Here is a 15691-nt window from a genome sequence, read left to right on the forward strand (position 1 = left end):
CTGCATTCTCAAAGGGAATCCCAACATTTAAAAAAATATGTGGTCAAATTCAAAATGGGCACATTAATAATAATAATAAAAATCTCTTTTTTCAACTTCATATTTTGAAAAATTAAGTTGTTGTCTTTGTGCTATTTTCATTTAAATATATGGCTGAAATGATTTGCACATCATTGCATTTTGTTTTTATTTGACATTTTGCACAGCATCCCAGTGTGAGGTTGTATTCACTGAGAACTTCTCATACCTGTGGGACCTCAAAGTGATTTACAGGTCATAAAGCTTAACAGTAATTCAAGAAACTATAAATATTAATTTAGAATCATATAAGGAGTGGTTTATCAGGTATGCGGGTAAACGTTGAGCAAAAACAACCTTTTTTTGGCCATTTTCCAAACAAATGCAAAGGGAAGAAAGGAATGGCAGGTCAATAAAACAATGAACAATGATGCAATGATGAGACATAGGAGCACTGAAATGCGCCACAGAGCACCACAGGAAGTCATTCTTATTTGTAGCCATTACACTCCATAATTTCTCCCTAAATATTCAATAACTCAGAGGTGCAATAATTTAAACTGCTTTATACTGTATGTTTCATATTTATTGTCACAGCCACTGCCACTTAAACCTGTACATATCGCAAATGTCTCTTTTTTGTTTCAAATAATTAAAGTGTTTATTCTTTTACATTAATGGTTGCAACTGTAATAACTGCAATTTCAACAAACATATAAGTAAAAACAATGTTCTAACAAAGTGTGCAGAGAAACAGGTGGACTACAGTCTGTAACTGTAGAACTACAAAGTGCTCCCATATGGTGGAGATGATTAAATAATAGATACAAGGTGGGTGAACTTAATAAAGTGGCTGGCTGGTGTACATTGTTAGGGATGGATATATACAAGATACATACAAGAAATATGAATGCTATATTATGATTAATTCCACCTTTATTAGAGAGATGCTGTTATTCTTTTAAACAAAAACTTTTTCTATTCAAAATGTTTACAAATGGACTTAGAGCATTTTGGAATGAAACTCTTCCATTATTCAACAAATCAGCACAACTTTACTGTGTAGTATTAAGAGTAGGGATTGTATATTTGTACATGTTTGTAATAGAAAGTGTTCAGTATAATGGACAGAGGATGTTACATAGAGTAGAGGAGAATTGAATCAGCAGTTCAAAGTTGCTGGAGATTGCGTGACTAGGCTTTTGGGAAGGGCCTGTTTAACGTGTACCCAAGGAGGGAGGAGCCAAACATGTTTTTAAGGCAGAGTTGAAAAAAGGGGCCCAAGCACGCACTGAAAAAAGGAGTGAACAGAGGAAGTAGGTAAGAGCAGCTGATAGACTGCAGGTTCTGAGAGACCAGGAGAACAATGAGCACACAAGCAACTGAGAATACAGAAGGAGCTCAGGTTAAAGCAAAAGCGGCTTGGGTGGTAAGTTTGAAAAATATGGGTTGAGTTTATGTTTGAGGAAGATAAGCAGTTGGATGATGACTGAACTTTATGGTTCTCATAGGTGGCAAAGCTTACAGAGATGGTGTAGTGCTGGGCAGCTTTAGTATCACAATATTGTCTTAAAATACACTATATGTCCAGAAGTTTGTAGACACCTGCGTGTCCAGCATTTCCTCTGAAATTGAGGGTATTAATAGAATGTTTTTCTTCCTTTGCTGTAGTAATTGCCTCTGCTTGTCTGGGAAGGTTTTACACTAGATGTTGAAACATTGCTTTGAAGATTTGATTGCATTCAATGAGCTTTAGTAAGGCCAGGCACTGATGCTGGATGATTAGTTCTGGGTCACAAAGACCACTCCAAAGGCCGTGGATGAAGATCCGATACTCCAGAGTGCATAGTTTCACTGTTCCACAGCCTAACGCTGGGGGGCTTTATACCTCACTAGCTGACACATGGCATTGGTCATGGTGACCTTAGGCTCATGTCTGGCTGATCCAGAGCATCCTATGTGTAACTGAATGCTTGTCTCAGCACTGGATCCTCCTTAAAATGGCCGAATTCACTCATTGAATTATTCTAATAATTGAATTCACTAACAAAGTTTATATTAACAAAATGAATGAACCCATTCCGTTAGTGTTAATAAAGTAAAGGGGAATTCTACTTATAAAAAAACATAATTCAGTGGTTGAGATGCAAGCAAAGTCATTCAACATGGTTTGATGTAAAATGGCTCACTGCAAAAAAAAAAAAAAGAAAAAAAAAAGTCAACCAGCCATCAATCCTTGTGATAAGAACCGGGAATCACTATATCTACAGCACCATTGTAGCCATTTTTAATTGTTTTTAAATGTAATACGGATAGTGGTAAATTTATCTATCTATATGTTTTCTTTTGGTGCTGTTTTTCTTAGAATGCCCAATATGTATTTTTACATTTTTTTCTCTAGTTTCTCTAGAATGGTGGATTTCATGTTAAAACTCTTTGAATAACTTGTTTACATCTCACGGTTTTAATTACACAGAAACTTTGAAAAAGTACTTTCTGCAAACTGGTGCTCTAAAAGCATGTCTTACACACCTGACACAGTTGGCTTGATTGTATTGTTGTTAATTACTCCGTAGTGCATGTTTTATTACCTGTAAAACGAAAAGTACCATGTGATACTTATTTTACACATACACTGAAAAAAAAAAACAGTGTGGGGAATTTATGTGACTAAAATATGTCAATTAACTACACATGATTAAAATACCTGAGAGAAAAAGACATGTGAGTTTGATGAGCTGTCTTGTAACATGCTGTCCCATATTGACAATAGTGTCCTATTGGAGACAAACATATCCACAGGGAGGATGTGAGGCGGGTCTGGAAAGAATGTCAAGAAGAGAGCTTCTGGTACCGAGGTAGAACACACACACACAAGTCTCATCACGTTGACTCTGACCTCTGAAAATTTTTAAATCTCTGTTGTCTCATAATACGAGAGCGATTAATTTGTTGCCGGATCATTCTCTCTGTGGTCAGATGAAATACTGATTAAAACCTCTGCTTTTGTTGTTTCTTAGTTTTTTGAACACTCCAGTTACCCTTTGCAGTATTCAGACCTTAGATTTACACTATATTTCCAAAAGTATTCGGTCGTATGTCTTCACACACATATGAACTTGTGTGAGACCCCATTCTTAATCCATAGGGTTTAATATGATGTTGGCCCACCCTTTGCAGCTACAACAGCTTCAACTCTACTGGGAAGGCTTTCCACAAGGTTTAGTCCATTCTTCCAGAAGCACATTTGTGAGGTCAGACACTGATGTTGGACGAGAAGGTCTGGCTCACAGTGTCCGCTCTAATTCATCCCAAAGGCATTCTATCAGGTTGAGGTCAGGACTCTGTGCAGGCCAGTCAAGTTCTTCTACACCAAACTCACTCATCCAGGTCTTTATGGACCTTGCTTTGTGCATTGGTACGCAGTCATGTTGGAACAGGAAGGGGCTGTCCCCAAACTGTTCCCACAAAGTTGGGAGCATGAAATTGTACAAAATCTCTTGGTGCTGAAGCATTAAGAGTTCCTTTCACTGGAACTAAGGGGCCGAGCACAACTCCTGAAAAACAACCCCACACCACAGTCCCCCTTCCACCAAACTTTACACTTGGCACCGCCAAACCCAGACTCATCCATCGGATTGCCAGACGGAGAAGCATGAATCGTCATTCCAGAGAACACGTCTCCACTGCTAGTCTAGCGGCGGCGCTTTACACCACTGCATTTGATGCTTTGCATTGTGCTCGGTGATGTAAGGCTTGAATGCAGCTGTTCAGCCATCAAAACCCATTCCATGAAGCTCTCTATGCTGTTCTTGAGCTAATCTGAAGGCCACATGAAGTTTGGAGGTCTGTAGTGATTAACTCTGCAGAAAGTTGTTCGACCTCTGCGCACAATGCGCCTCAGCATCCGCTGACCCCGCTCTGTCATTTTACGTAGCCGACCACTATGTGACCGAGTTGCTGTCGTTCCCAATCGCTTCCACTTTGTTATAATACCACTGACAGTTCACTGTGGAATATTTAGTAGAGAGGAAATTTCACGACTGGACAGGTGACGTCCTATCATTGTACCATGCTGGAATTCACTGAGCTCCTGAGATCGATTCATTCTTTCACTAATGTTTGTAGAAGCAGTCTGCAGTGCTTGGTTTTATACACCTGTGGTCATGTTAGTAATTGAAACACCTGAATTCAATGATTTGGATGGGTGAGTGAATGCTTTTGGGAATATAGTGTATGCAAGGTTTACGCTATGATCTAATGATCTATTTAAACCCAAGGCATTAATTAGATAGTAATGTGCTACATAAACACAAAAATCATTGTTTTTAGGGTACTTTCTGTTAGGAGGTGGCTGTCCCAAACCCTAACCCTTACATTTCAAATTACTTTATTATACACGTTTGTAATTTTATTTTTATCATTTTTAAAAAGTACTTTTGATTTCATTTAAAGTGAAACTGAAATATGTAGATTCATCATAAGTTTCTTTTTTGCTGTAAAAAAACTTAAGTTAAAAAAATGTCAAACTACTGAAAAACAAAGAGTTTTAGTCTGTAGGCACACCTTTTTTTAGCCACACCCCTGCATTTCAGAGCAGGAAATACAACTGCATCCCTGTCCTTCATGTTCACATAGTGAGCTGTTAGTTCATATTTTTAAGTAAATTTTTTGGAGTCTCAAAGTCTGAAAATCAGTGTGTAACATTAGAAATTGTCATCATCAAAATACAGATTTTCTGCAAATAAGTAAGCTTTTTGTGTTTTAATGAAAAATGAAAGATATTATGATTTTATGTGTGTACAACTGTTCAAAGCTGTGTTTGTACTGTAGTCATGTACTGTAAAATTAGTTGACTATTTGGTTTTGTTATTACTGAATCAGTCACTGCCAAAAGGTTTGGTAAAATTACTGTAGTGTTACGATAATTTTGTTAGTGACAAAATTAAATGTTCAATCATTTGTTTTAATAAATCAAAACAACAATAACAATAACAATAATAATAACAATAATAACAATAATAATAAGGCATAGGGACACTCAAAGGAAAAGGATTTTAGCCTAAAGTCCAAGTCAGTCAAAAGTCCAAAATATGTTTTCAACTCTGACTCTGAACCAGTTTAGTATCATGATACACATAACTTGAAAATATAGCCTATAGAATAAATGGACTTATGAAAAAAAGGAAAATGTTTGGGAGGATGACTATGATGGAAGCTTCTCTTCCCTTCTGTCTAGTTTCCTACAAATTCTATCTTCAGGTGGGTGTAACTAGTTACAGTTACTCAATTACGTGTACTTGTACTCTCCTGAGAATTTTCAAATTGTTTAGCTGTTTGTCAGATTCTTACTGTGTGTTTAATTTCATCCTGTTTCGTTGCTGACGACATCAGTACTGCTTTGTAATTGGTCACATCTCTAACTCTGGAGCTTCATTATTTTATTTTAGACCAAAAGTATCCAAAAAAGAGAAAAATAGAGCCAAACAAGACAACATATCAAATGTTGAAACTGAGAAATTTGTATTATTTATTGAAAAATATTTGCCCATTTTGAATTTAATGCTAACAACACGTTCCAAAAAAGTTGGGACGAGGGCAACAAAAGACTGGTAAAGTTGTTTAATGCTAAAAAACACACCTGGTGATTAATTGGCAACTGGTCAGTAACATGATTGGGTATAAAAAGAGCATGTCAGAGAGGCTGAGTCTTTCAGAAGTGAGGATGGTGAGGGGTTCACTCTATGAAAGACTTCACAAGCAAATAGTGCAACAATTCAAGAATAATGTTTCTCAAAGTAAAATAGCAAAGACCTTTTACTTTTCATCATCTACGGTACATAATATCATTAAAAGATTCAGAGAATCTGGAGAAATATCTGTATGAAAGGGACAAGGCCAGAAACCAGTATTTGCTGGCCATGATCATTGGGCCCTCAGGTGGCACTGCATTAAAAACAGACACAATTTTGATATGTTGTCTTTGTACTATTTTCAATGAAATATAGGGTTTGAATAATTTGCACATCATTGCATTTTGTTTTTATTTACATTTCGCACAGCGTCCCAACTTTTTTGGAAATGGAATTATATCTAAAAAGATTTAAATCTGCGCTGTACATAATGCAGCTTGGGTTAGGCTTTGTTTTTAGGTTTTCCAAGCCTAGTAGAGTAAACTTGACCTAATCAGTCAGTAGTGTTTACAACTGGCTTTGGGTGGATTCACTTCCACATTAGCCTTTTGGGTTTCAGCCACATCCCCCTGCTCAGACATGTTGTGTGAGCTTAATGCATGGGAGGAAACTGGCTGCCGGTCCAGATGTCTCAATTTGATTATCCTCAAGTGATGGCTGTCCCTGGTCGCCTGACCTACAATGGTAAACACTGCAGATCTTTACCACTCGCTGCACTTTCTGAACTACAGTGCTTGAGATTTGTCTTGTAAATGTAGTGCAGTGTCATGTCCTCACCTCAGACAAACCTGTAGTGTATTTATGCATTAACACAGAGCAGTTTGCCACTCTAGAATAATTGTTGATGGATTCTTCAGGCTTTGAGCAACTCATATACTTCATAGGGATATACTAGATGCTGGGTATAAAACCACTCATTTATACTGAGTTGTCATATGCAAAAGGAGGATAGAGACCACAGATTATATGGCCTCAGATCCAGGGACAAAATACTGAACTTCAATAGCTCCCCTGTGAAGGTTAAATATTGTTATGTGTTGTCAACATGAATATAAATAATATTCAGTTGTATTGTAATAGATTCTCTATATGTTATTTGTTGCATGTAGTGACAAGTGATGTCCTGACAGTGGTATGCAAATGTTTGAATCCCCCTTTCAAGTTGTTTTATTGATTTTTTTGTTGAAAATGTCCTCACCATTGAACAAACTGTGGTATTATTCCACAAATTTTAAGGCACAATTTCTATTTATTTGAATTGAACATCTTAAAAAATAAAACACATGCCATAACTTATGCACAGGCCATATTTCACGTTTTGATTGTTTTTTCCAATAGTTAGAATAAGAGAATCAATAAATTGTGTCATTTGACTAGGGGTGCACAATCTTTTGCATGCAACTGTAGTGATGTTATGAACCTACTTAATCTTCAAAACAGTATTTCACCCCTTCCAGCTCTGCCTCTCTCTCTCGGGAGCATGGCCGTCACTGGAGGCTTGATCTACAATGGTAAATATCGCAGTTCTTTAGCACTCACTGCACTTTCAAAGCTACAGCATTTGTTTGCCAAGTAGATGTAGTGCAGTATCATGTCCTCATCTGCAAACATTTTGGTGAATGTGTTGAGAGTTGAATCACTCCAAACCTCTGCTTGAATTTGTTTAATACTACCATATACCAGGGAAGTTGCCTCACTCATTATTTTGTAACTTGTGTCCACTGGACAGTAAAATAAACACACTCACCATCTGACTCAAAACAGAACGGAATTCGCTTGCATATGTATCGTTCACATACACAGTAGAAGACAGAGGACACTCACTGGCCACTACACCAGAAACACCAGTCTTGTAGCTCCACCTTGATGGTGTACATTTTGTTTTCATATCCAGAAATGATTCCAGCAGATCCAAACTCTGCAGCATACTGTATGTTTGTTCACAGGTGTTTGGAAACAGTCAAAGAGGTTTGGACCATTCCCTAAACTTGCACGTAAGTCCCTTAATAAACCATGGAGGAAATTATTCATTTATATTTGTCTGCAGCTAATTTGTCAAAATCCAGTTCAATACCAACCTGTTACTTGTCCACCCTGGACTAATATGTTAGAGCAGTAGTTCCCTGGTCAAGTCATAACAAGTTTATTTATACAGCGCTTTTTACAACAGCCATTGTCGAAAGCCCCGCTGAGCCAGCCAAAAGCAAAAGGGGAAAGAAAAAACTCCCAGAGAGCAGGAGGGAAAACCTTGAGAGAAACTAAGACTCAAAGGGGGAACCCATACTCCTCTGGTCAACAATTGATAGAAAAACAATAACACAGCAAGAGCAAAATAAATAGAGAATAGAATTTTACAATTAATATGCAATACTAAATGTAGGGAAAAAGAAAAAAAGACACCAGCCAGAACAGAAGTTCAGGATAGACATATTTAACCAGTCTGATTTAACTAGATTTAACCAGATTAAGCATTTACACAATCTGATTTAATCAGATTATCCAATGATAACTGATGACTACTGTTAGAGGCCTATCAGAGTAACAGTGAGAAAGAAATCTGTGAAAACCAGTCACTTTTAGCAGTGAAAACCAGTGACTACTATTAGAAGCCTGTCATGATGAGCCAGTATGAATGTAAAAAGAGCTGAGTGTATTGTGAGGCAGGTAAAACAGTGTCTGTGATTTAACCCTTGTGTGGTGTGTGTTTATTACTCAGTGGTCTGTTGGACCCACCACATTATTGTTTTTAAATAAATACAGTCATAATAATTTATGTAAAAATATCAGATGTTTAAAATATCACAAGTGCCCAGCATAGGGTTCTCCTTTAGCAGCTGTAGCCAGTCAGCAGCCTGTCCCTGTTGTCCACCCTCACACTTACACACACACACATACACACACACACACTAACAGCAGGCCATGTAGGTTCACCCAACACCACACGTGTAATATAAATGTGTAGGAGGTGAACAGTGTGAAGGCTTGGAAAATGTTGAAATAATAATAAATTGCATCTTTTTTCTTTTGGTAAACATAAAAAATTGTCCCACAGACCCCAAAGTCACACAAGGGTAAATAGTTTTAGTCTGTACAGGCACTGGTATCACCAGAAGGGTGAGCAGCAAAGTGAAGCTTTTTGTACAGCACTGGACAGCAGGACGCTTCATGTTGGTCAACCTGGTCCTGGAGCAGTCCTACCCTTCACATTTTAGTGTATCCCATGCTCTCAACACACCTGATTCAACTGATCTTCACCTTAAAAATGACCCTTCCTGACCTGAAGTGGGTATGGTAGGAGCAGAGCTCCTTTAGTCACTTAATTCTCTCCATACAGTTTTTTGTCCAGATTCGAGGATTCAGACTGAATTATTTTGCAATTGTCAGTGAATAGCATGTAGAGATTGTGACACAGTAATGATGTGTTTTAATGATTACTACATTCACTTTTACCAGTACTCACGTGGTAGTGACCTGTTTGCTCTCTTCTGTACTCCAGTGGCAGGTATTCTGGGTTATGCGATTGGGAAAGCTTCTTACATTGGGACATGTAAGGAAAAGTTTCAGAAGCTGGGACCAGAGTTCAGTAAAGGCTATGGTCCACGCTGGGGACCAGGCTTTGGGCCCCCAGGCTTTAGGGGAGGGCACAGGTAAGCAATTTCAGAAAATATTTTGACAATATTGATTCCATTTCAGGCACGGTAGTGCACTGGGTAACTCTGTTGCCCCACAGCAATAAGGGCAACCAGGGTCCTTTCTGTGTGGAGTTTGCATGTTCTCCCTGTGTCTGCATGGTTTTCCTCCCACAGTCCAAAAACATGCAGGCAGGCCAATTGGAAATGCTAAATTGCCCCTAGGTGTATGTGACTGTCTGTCTGTCTGCCCTGAGATGGACTGGCAACCTGTCCAGGGTGTATCCTGCCTTCTACCTAATGACAGCTGGGATAGGCTCCAGCACCCAGGAGAAGCGGCTTAGGAGATGTATGTGTGATTCCGTTTCATCGCTGTTTCCATTTAAACTTCTCCTATAGCCTTCAAAACTCCTTAGTCAGTTTTTTCCAACCCACAACTGTTTCAGCATTGTCAGCTCTCAAGCATGACAGCAAGTAAATCATATACTAAATTATCAGTTCATCAGAAACAACTGCCTTGTATCTCATTGGCCATTTAATCAGATACATCTACTATATAGATGTGTGTTGTAGATGTACAGCATTGGACTGTAGCCCATTTGTTAGCTCCATTTTAACTGATTCAGCTATGAAAAGAGACCACCACAACAGCACTCTTCACCAGATATTATTTGAGCACTTGACCGATCTCAGCACAGCACTGGAAAGTGCTTGTATAAGTCTATCAGGCACAGTGCTGTTGAGAGTTATTCAGTCAGCAGAGGTCCTGTGGTCAGAAAGGGACACACATTGTGCATTGTAAAAAGATGTACAGAGCTACAGTCTCTAGCTGCAAACCCACAAGGTGCACCAACGAAGCAGATGTATATAATTTAAAAAAAATCCCATCAGCACGGCTGCACCTTATACACTCATACCAGCATAACACACACTAACGCCACTACCACACTGGTGCCAATGCTGTGCTGCGAATGATCCACCAGCGAATATCTGGGACGAATATCAGGTGGTCCTAAAGGTGCACGCATGCCACAGTCTAAACTCACAGGACGCACTTCTGCAATTCTATGTATTCTATGTATCATGATTATGTATGACTAATTTTGATATTGAAATATCCATAACAACGAGCCTGGAAGGAAAATAGGCAAACAAACAGACATTGGCTGATATTTGGGACTTTAGGCTCACCTTTTTAGTTTACAGCACTCAGGTTGCACAAAACAATTAGCAGCAAACAGAGCAAAACATTTAAAAAACTTTCTTTTTTCAAAAATAGCTGAGGAAAGTTGGTAGGTTCTTGCAGGTGAGATAATGAGCTAACAACAATGAACTAGTAAAACACTGGATGCTGATGAGGACTCATCGTCTTCGTACAGGTGGTGTTACCTGCTGACAAATGCAGCTTTGAATTCCATGCTGGCCTAAGCTGGTTTATATATTAGGCCAACTGAGCATTTACAAAGCACCTACAGTGGACCATCCAAGTAACACTTAACTTCACAATAAGTTGCATTTAATGGCTACTTAGTTGAATGTCACTAATATATATATATATATATATATATATATATATATATATTACAATATACTGAACAGTTACAAAAAATCTACAGTGGACCATCCAAATAAAGTTTTATGGAAGTGGTTGGTATAGTGGGTAACACCTCTGCTTTCCATGCTGCAGACTGGGGTTTAATCCCCACCTGGGTAAGCACCCTACACTATGGCCATAAGAGTCCTTGGGCTACACTCCTAACACTACCTTCGCCTACCTGTATAAAATGATCAACTATAAGTCTGTCTGGTTAAGATTATCTGCCAAATGCTGTGCTATGACTCCGTAACAATGTGTTTTTGCCAATGTGCTCATCCTGAGACACTCATAGTTTGGAGTAACATAATACACATACTCACTATCAAATATAAGCAAACTCTCTGCATTTTACAGTATTGAAGAATAAAACCGTAGGCTTGTATATTTGGATTATAGGCCTGTATATTTCCTCTATCTTCCTGTGATGAAGCAGAATGAATAGCCAAATGGTGATTTCAATATTCTAATACTGGCATTTTTAATGGTTGACTGAGTACCCAAGTCCCCGTTTACATCCCTGCTAGCTAACAAGTAATGGAAGGTTACACCTCACCACTATAAAACTGTGCAAACTGCAGGCCTAAATCATGACACTCTTGCACCAAATTATGTAACATTAAACCAACTCGCTTATGTGGTTTCTGACGCTGTTATCCATAAAAATGGCCAAAAGTATGTCACATAAAAACAGCAGTTGTTTTGAAGCCTGAATATTGTGTGTGAGTTTAGATGTCATGACTTTAAATATGTTTCCACTGACAATTTCTTTACATTGTACATTGTTTTTGCAGACACTGCAATCATGAATGTCAGGAGTGTCGGAAACTAGAAAATCAAGAAGCTGGAGCAGCAACTGCAACACCCACTCAAAGCTGAGGTAGAGTCCCCATATAGTCAGCATATCGCTGCTGTCGGAACAAAACCTCGTATCTCCAAAATGGTAACTTAACTGCAGAAGGTAAAAACCTACTTTACTTTTAATGTAAGTCAATGGAACCAGGTGTGTTTCCAATTCATTTTGTGTCGTTTCTTTTGGTCATGAAATTTACACACAATGTAAAAAAACAAGAACAGCAGGAATTTTCACATTTTATCAAAAACTGAAAAACGTCAAAAATGGAGATACGAGGTTTTGTTGCGACAACAGCGACATGCTATATACACATATACTCCTCAGGTGAAAACTAATCTCATATTCATGCTTTAATACTTGTATGTTTCCATTACAGGTCACCAAATATCTACACAGACACTTCTGACCAAAATAAGATTCACCACAAGGGGGAGCCAAACCAGAAAACACAGAAATACAGTGTGATCACAGAGACCCAAATAACACACTCAAAAATGATGGTCCTTCATGGGTACTTTTGTGTAAAAAAAAAGGTTCTATGTATAACCATTTCCATGCTTAAAGGTTCTTTGCATGCATGGTTCTTCAGACTGAATGTTGAATATGGTTCTATAACCTTTTTGAAAATTGCATAAAGCATTAAACAGGGTTCTGCTATTGTTATGATGCCAAGCTTGTAACAACATTTTACATAGAACCATATACAACACACTCCCCATTAATCTGAAGAACCGTTTCACCATGCAAAGAACCATAAAGTATAGAAATGGTTCTATATAGAACTCATGGTTCTAAACAGAGCAATTTACTAAAGAAAAACTAAAGAAAAGGTCCCTTGAGGAACCATATTTTTTACATGTGTACATTAAAAAACGATTAAAAAAACAATAAAAAACATGGGCCAAGGCTGATATGTGTGTTTGTACAGTCCCAAGAAGTGTATGAGAGTAATGGGGAACGATGAATTTACACAGAACGTTTAAGAATCTTGAACATTTTATAAGAAAGAAAGACATTCGACAATTAAAATGAATGACAAATTTGAAATTCTGCATTATTTCTATGTCACTATTCAAACCAAAACTTGTTAAGTTAATGTTTGTTAATGTTAAGGCTTTTGTAGAAAAAGGTCAATAGATTTTTTTTTCTTTTTAGTCTTATTCCTTCCTTTGAAGCACATGTTCCCTTGACTCTCAAGTGGTTTTCATCTACTGATCAGAGGCTTTTTCACACACATGGAATCCATACCTGACAATGCACTGTCATTAAAGCAAAAGGGGAACATTACATTAATATATTAAGTTGAAAGGAATTCTGAAATTCAAGTAATTCATCATAGATTTTAATTGTCGCTCAAATTGTTATGCTGCTATCATATGTAATGAGGAGGACCCTTTTTTGAGTGGTTCTATTTAGATGAAATAAACACTTGACAGACTCTCAGTAATATCAATGACATATCAGTGATGTAACAGCGGTGAATATATTCAGTAGATTATTAGAAAAGAGAATTTTAATTAACTGTGAAAATAAAATGTGTTCTGTTGAATTCAGTTGTGTTTTGTTTGTTCGGACAGTCCAAATGCATATCTGTAGATTTTAACCTTTGAAGTCACTGAACATATAACAGGTGATATAGACCATCTCAGCAAGCTGTTAAAGACATGCTGCTCACACCATTCTGTAACTGGAGCTTAACTGGATTAGGTTTAGGATACGGTTAGTGTTAGGACTAGGGCCAGGGTGAGGGTTAAGATTAGGTTTTGGGTTGATTTTATAGGGCCAGGATTAGGATTAGTTTTTGGGTTTAGGTTAAGGTCAGGGTTAGGATTAGGGCTAGTGTTAGGTTTTAGGTTGAGTTTAAGGTCTAGATGTAGAATTAGGACCAAGGGGAAGGTTAGGTTCTGGGTAAGGTTGGGTTTTGCTTAAAGGAATTGACCTATTAAGTGTCTTCATTTACCATTTCAACAATATTATCTATTTAATGTAAGTAACGAATCAACACTTCATCTACAAGATATTTACTTCAGTGTATAAAGATGCTTCACTACTGCTGCATCACTGATTATTGGTTGAGGTGTTACCAATACTAGCTTATTAATCATCTAAAAAGGACCACTCAAAATAAAGGATCAACAAAATCCGTCCATCCATCCATTTTCCAAACCGCTTCTCCGTCAGGGTCGCGGGGGGGTGCTGGAGCCTATCCCAGCAGTCTTCGGGCGAAAGGCAGGATACACCCTGGACAGGTCGCCAGTCCAAGACAGACAGTCACTCATACATTCACACCTAGGGGCAATTTAGCATGTCCAATTGGCCTGACTGCATGTCTTAGGACTGTGGGAGGAAACCGGAGAAAACCCACGCAGACACAGGGAGAACATGCAAACTCCACACAAAGAGGACCCCGGTCACCCGGCAGGGGAATCGAACCCAGGCCCTCCTTGCTGTGAGGCGACAGCGCTACCCACCACGCCACCGTGCCGCCGGATCAACAAAATGTGTATTAAAATATTAAAAAATGCAAAATAGAAACATTTTCAACAGTCGTCTCAGAGCCCCAGTATGTAGGCCAATATTTCATCGCTGTTTGAACATAACCTTCAAAATAGTACATTTACAGGAGAAAGATTTCGTAATTTTTCTTGTAAGTCAAAATATTTTAGGCAATTTCTTTTGGCCCAGTAATTATGTAGTCTTCACACAATATAAAGGGCAGCGGGCACTCTGTGGCACCTTAGGGCACTCTATGTGCCAAACAACATGACGAGATTTCATAGTCCTTTTATCAGGTAAAACATTAAGTTATTCAGTGTAGCTCTCAAACATTTTTGCTGTTTTTATTTTTGTTGTAGTTTAAAACATAGCATTGAAGATAACCATAAGATAAAAGGAAATCATCATTATCACAGTGCTACTGTCAGACAACCTGGACCCTAAAATCTCTCCATGAGTTCTTCGAAAAACATTTTTTGTTTCTTATGTTAAAGACCCAGCAATCAAAGTGAATCAACAGACAGCTGCTTCACAATAAACACACGACAGCAGTATGATAGGCCTGTATGTGAAACACTGCACAGAAAACAGAAAACAGACAAACACTACAGGAACAGTTCCATTAACAAGACCACTGCTTTAACCATGTAAATAGATTATTTAACTAGTAAGGCTATTTTAGCAAAAAAGGCAATGTTCCAACCCACAAGGCATCCTGAGCCATTTACATTGAAGCTCACAAAGCCCCTTCACAGGGATTGCTGCAGTAAGTGGGATTTAGTTTGGCAGTACAAAACTAACAACACATGGTTTCTACAGTAGATATGGCTCTGTTTTTCCAACCTGTATCCCACAGAAGGTTAAACTTGTACAGGAGTGGTCACCAGACTTCCTGCTGGACATCTACCTTTCTGCCAAGTTCAGCTTCGGCATACCACTCTGAAACCCACAAAAAACATTCCCACCCACCTGATAAAAGTCCTCTAAAAATACAGGTTAATTTGAACAGGTGTAGCTGACAGAGGTTGGAACTAAACCATCACGTTACTGAAAAGTTCTGACACCTGATTCAACTCTTTTTCAGCGCTTTAACTTCAACTTTAATTCATTACAATGTTTATTTGGTGTGTTTGAGCAGAGAAACCACCCCACTGCTTGCCTCTAGCTCTCCAGGCCCAGAACTGATACTGTACAATGCCTCAAATACATTAGTGTTTTATGTGCTATGCCAATACCACAGCACAGATATAAATTAGCAACCTTTAAATAATCTGAGAGGCAGCAACACAAGGAATGGACTTTGAGATACTGTGTTCTCAAACTCCTGGAGAAGATAATGGGAACTGTTTGCACAAGTGGTCTGTGTAATATCTAGCTACATTAAGGTGGAATAGCCTGTGACCAG

At 38.3% G+C, this 15691-nt stretch overlaps 1 protein-coding gene across 2 annotated transcripts; it reads left to right on the forward strand.

Annotated features, from left to right (window-relative positions):
* Positions 1 to 1296: 1296 nt before the first annotated feature.
* ociad2 (OCIA domain containing 2) lies at positions 1297 to 12432 on the forward strand. 2 transcript variants are annotated; one of them, XM_017687543.2, is made up of 7 exons: positions 1297 to 1447; positions 2792 to 2876; positions 7169 to 7222; positions 7658 to 7705; positions 9208 to 9358; positions 11729 to 11814; positions 12167 to 12432. In XM_017687543.2, exons 1-6 carry the CDS (start codon positions 1385 to 1387, stop codon positions 11811 to 11813), a joined length of 486 nt encoding a protein of 161 aa, XP_017543032.1. In that variant the 5' UTR covers positions 1297 to 1384; the 3' UTR covers position 11814; positions 12167 to 12432. The 2 variants fall into 2 exon arrangements, with proteins under 2 accessions (XP_017543032.1, XP_037393598.1); XM_037537701.1 differs by lacking the exon at positions 1297 to 1447 and having other exon boundaries at positions 2810 to 2876; positions 7152 to 7222.
* Positions 12433 to 15691: the final 3259 nt, after the last annotated feature.

The sequence above is a fragment of the Pygocentrus nattereri genome, chromosome 4 (genome assembly GCF_015220715.1).
Source record: "Pygocentrus nattereri isolate fPygNat1 chromosome 4, fPygNat1.pri, whole genome shotgun sequence".
NCBI lineage: Eukaryota > Metazoa > Chordata > Actinopteri > Characiformes > Serrasalmidae > Pygocentrus > Pygocentrus nattereri.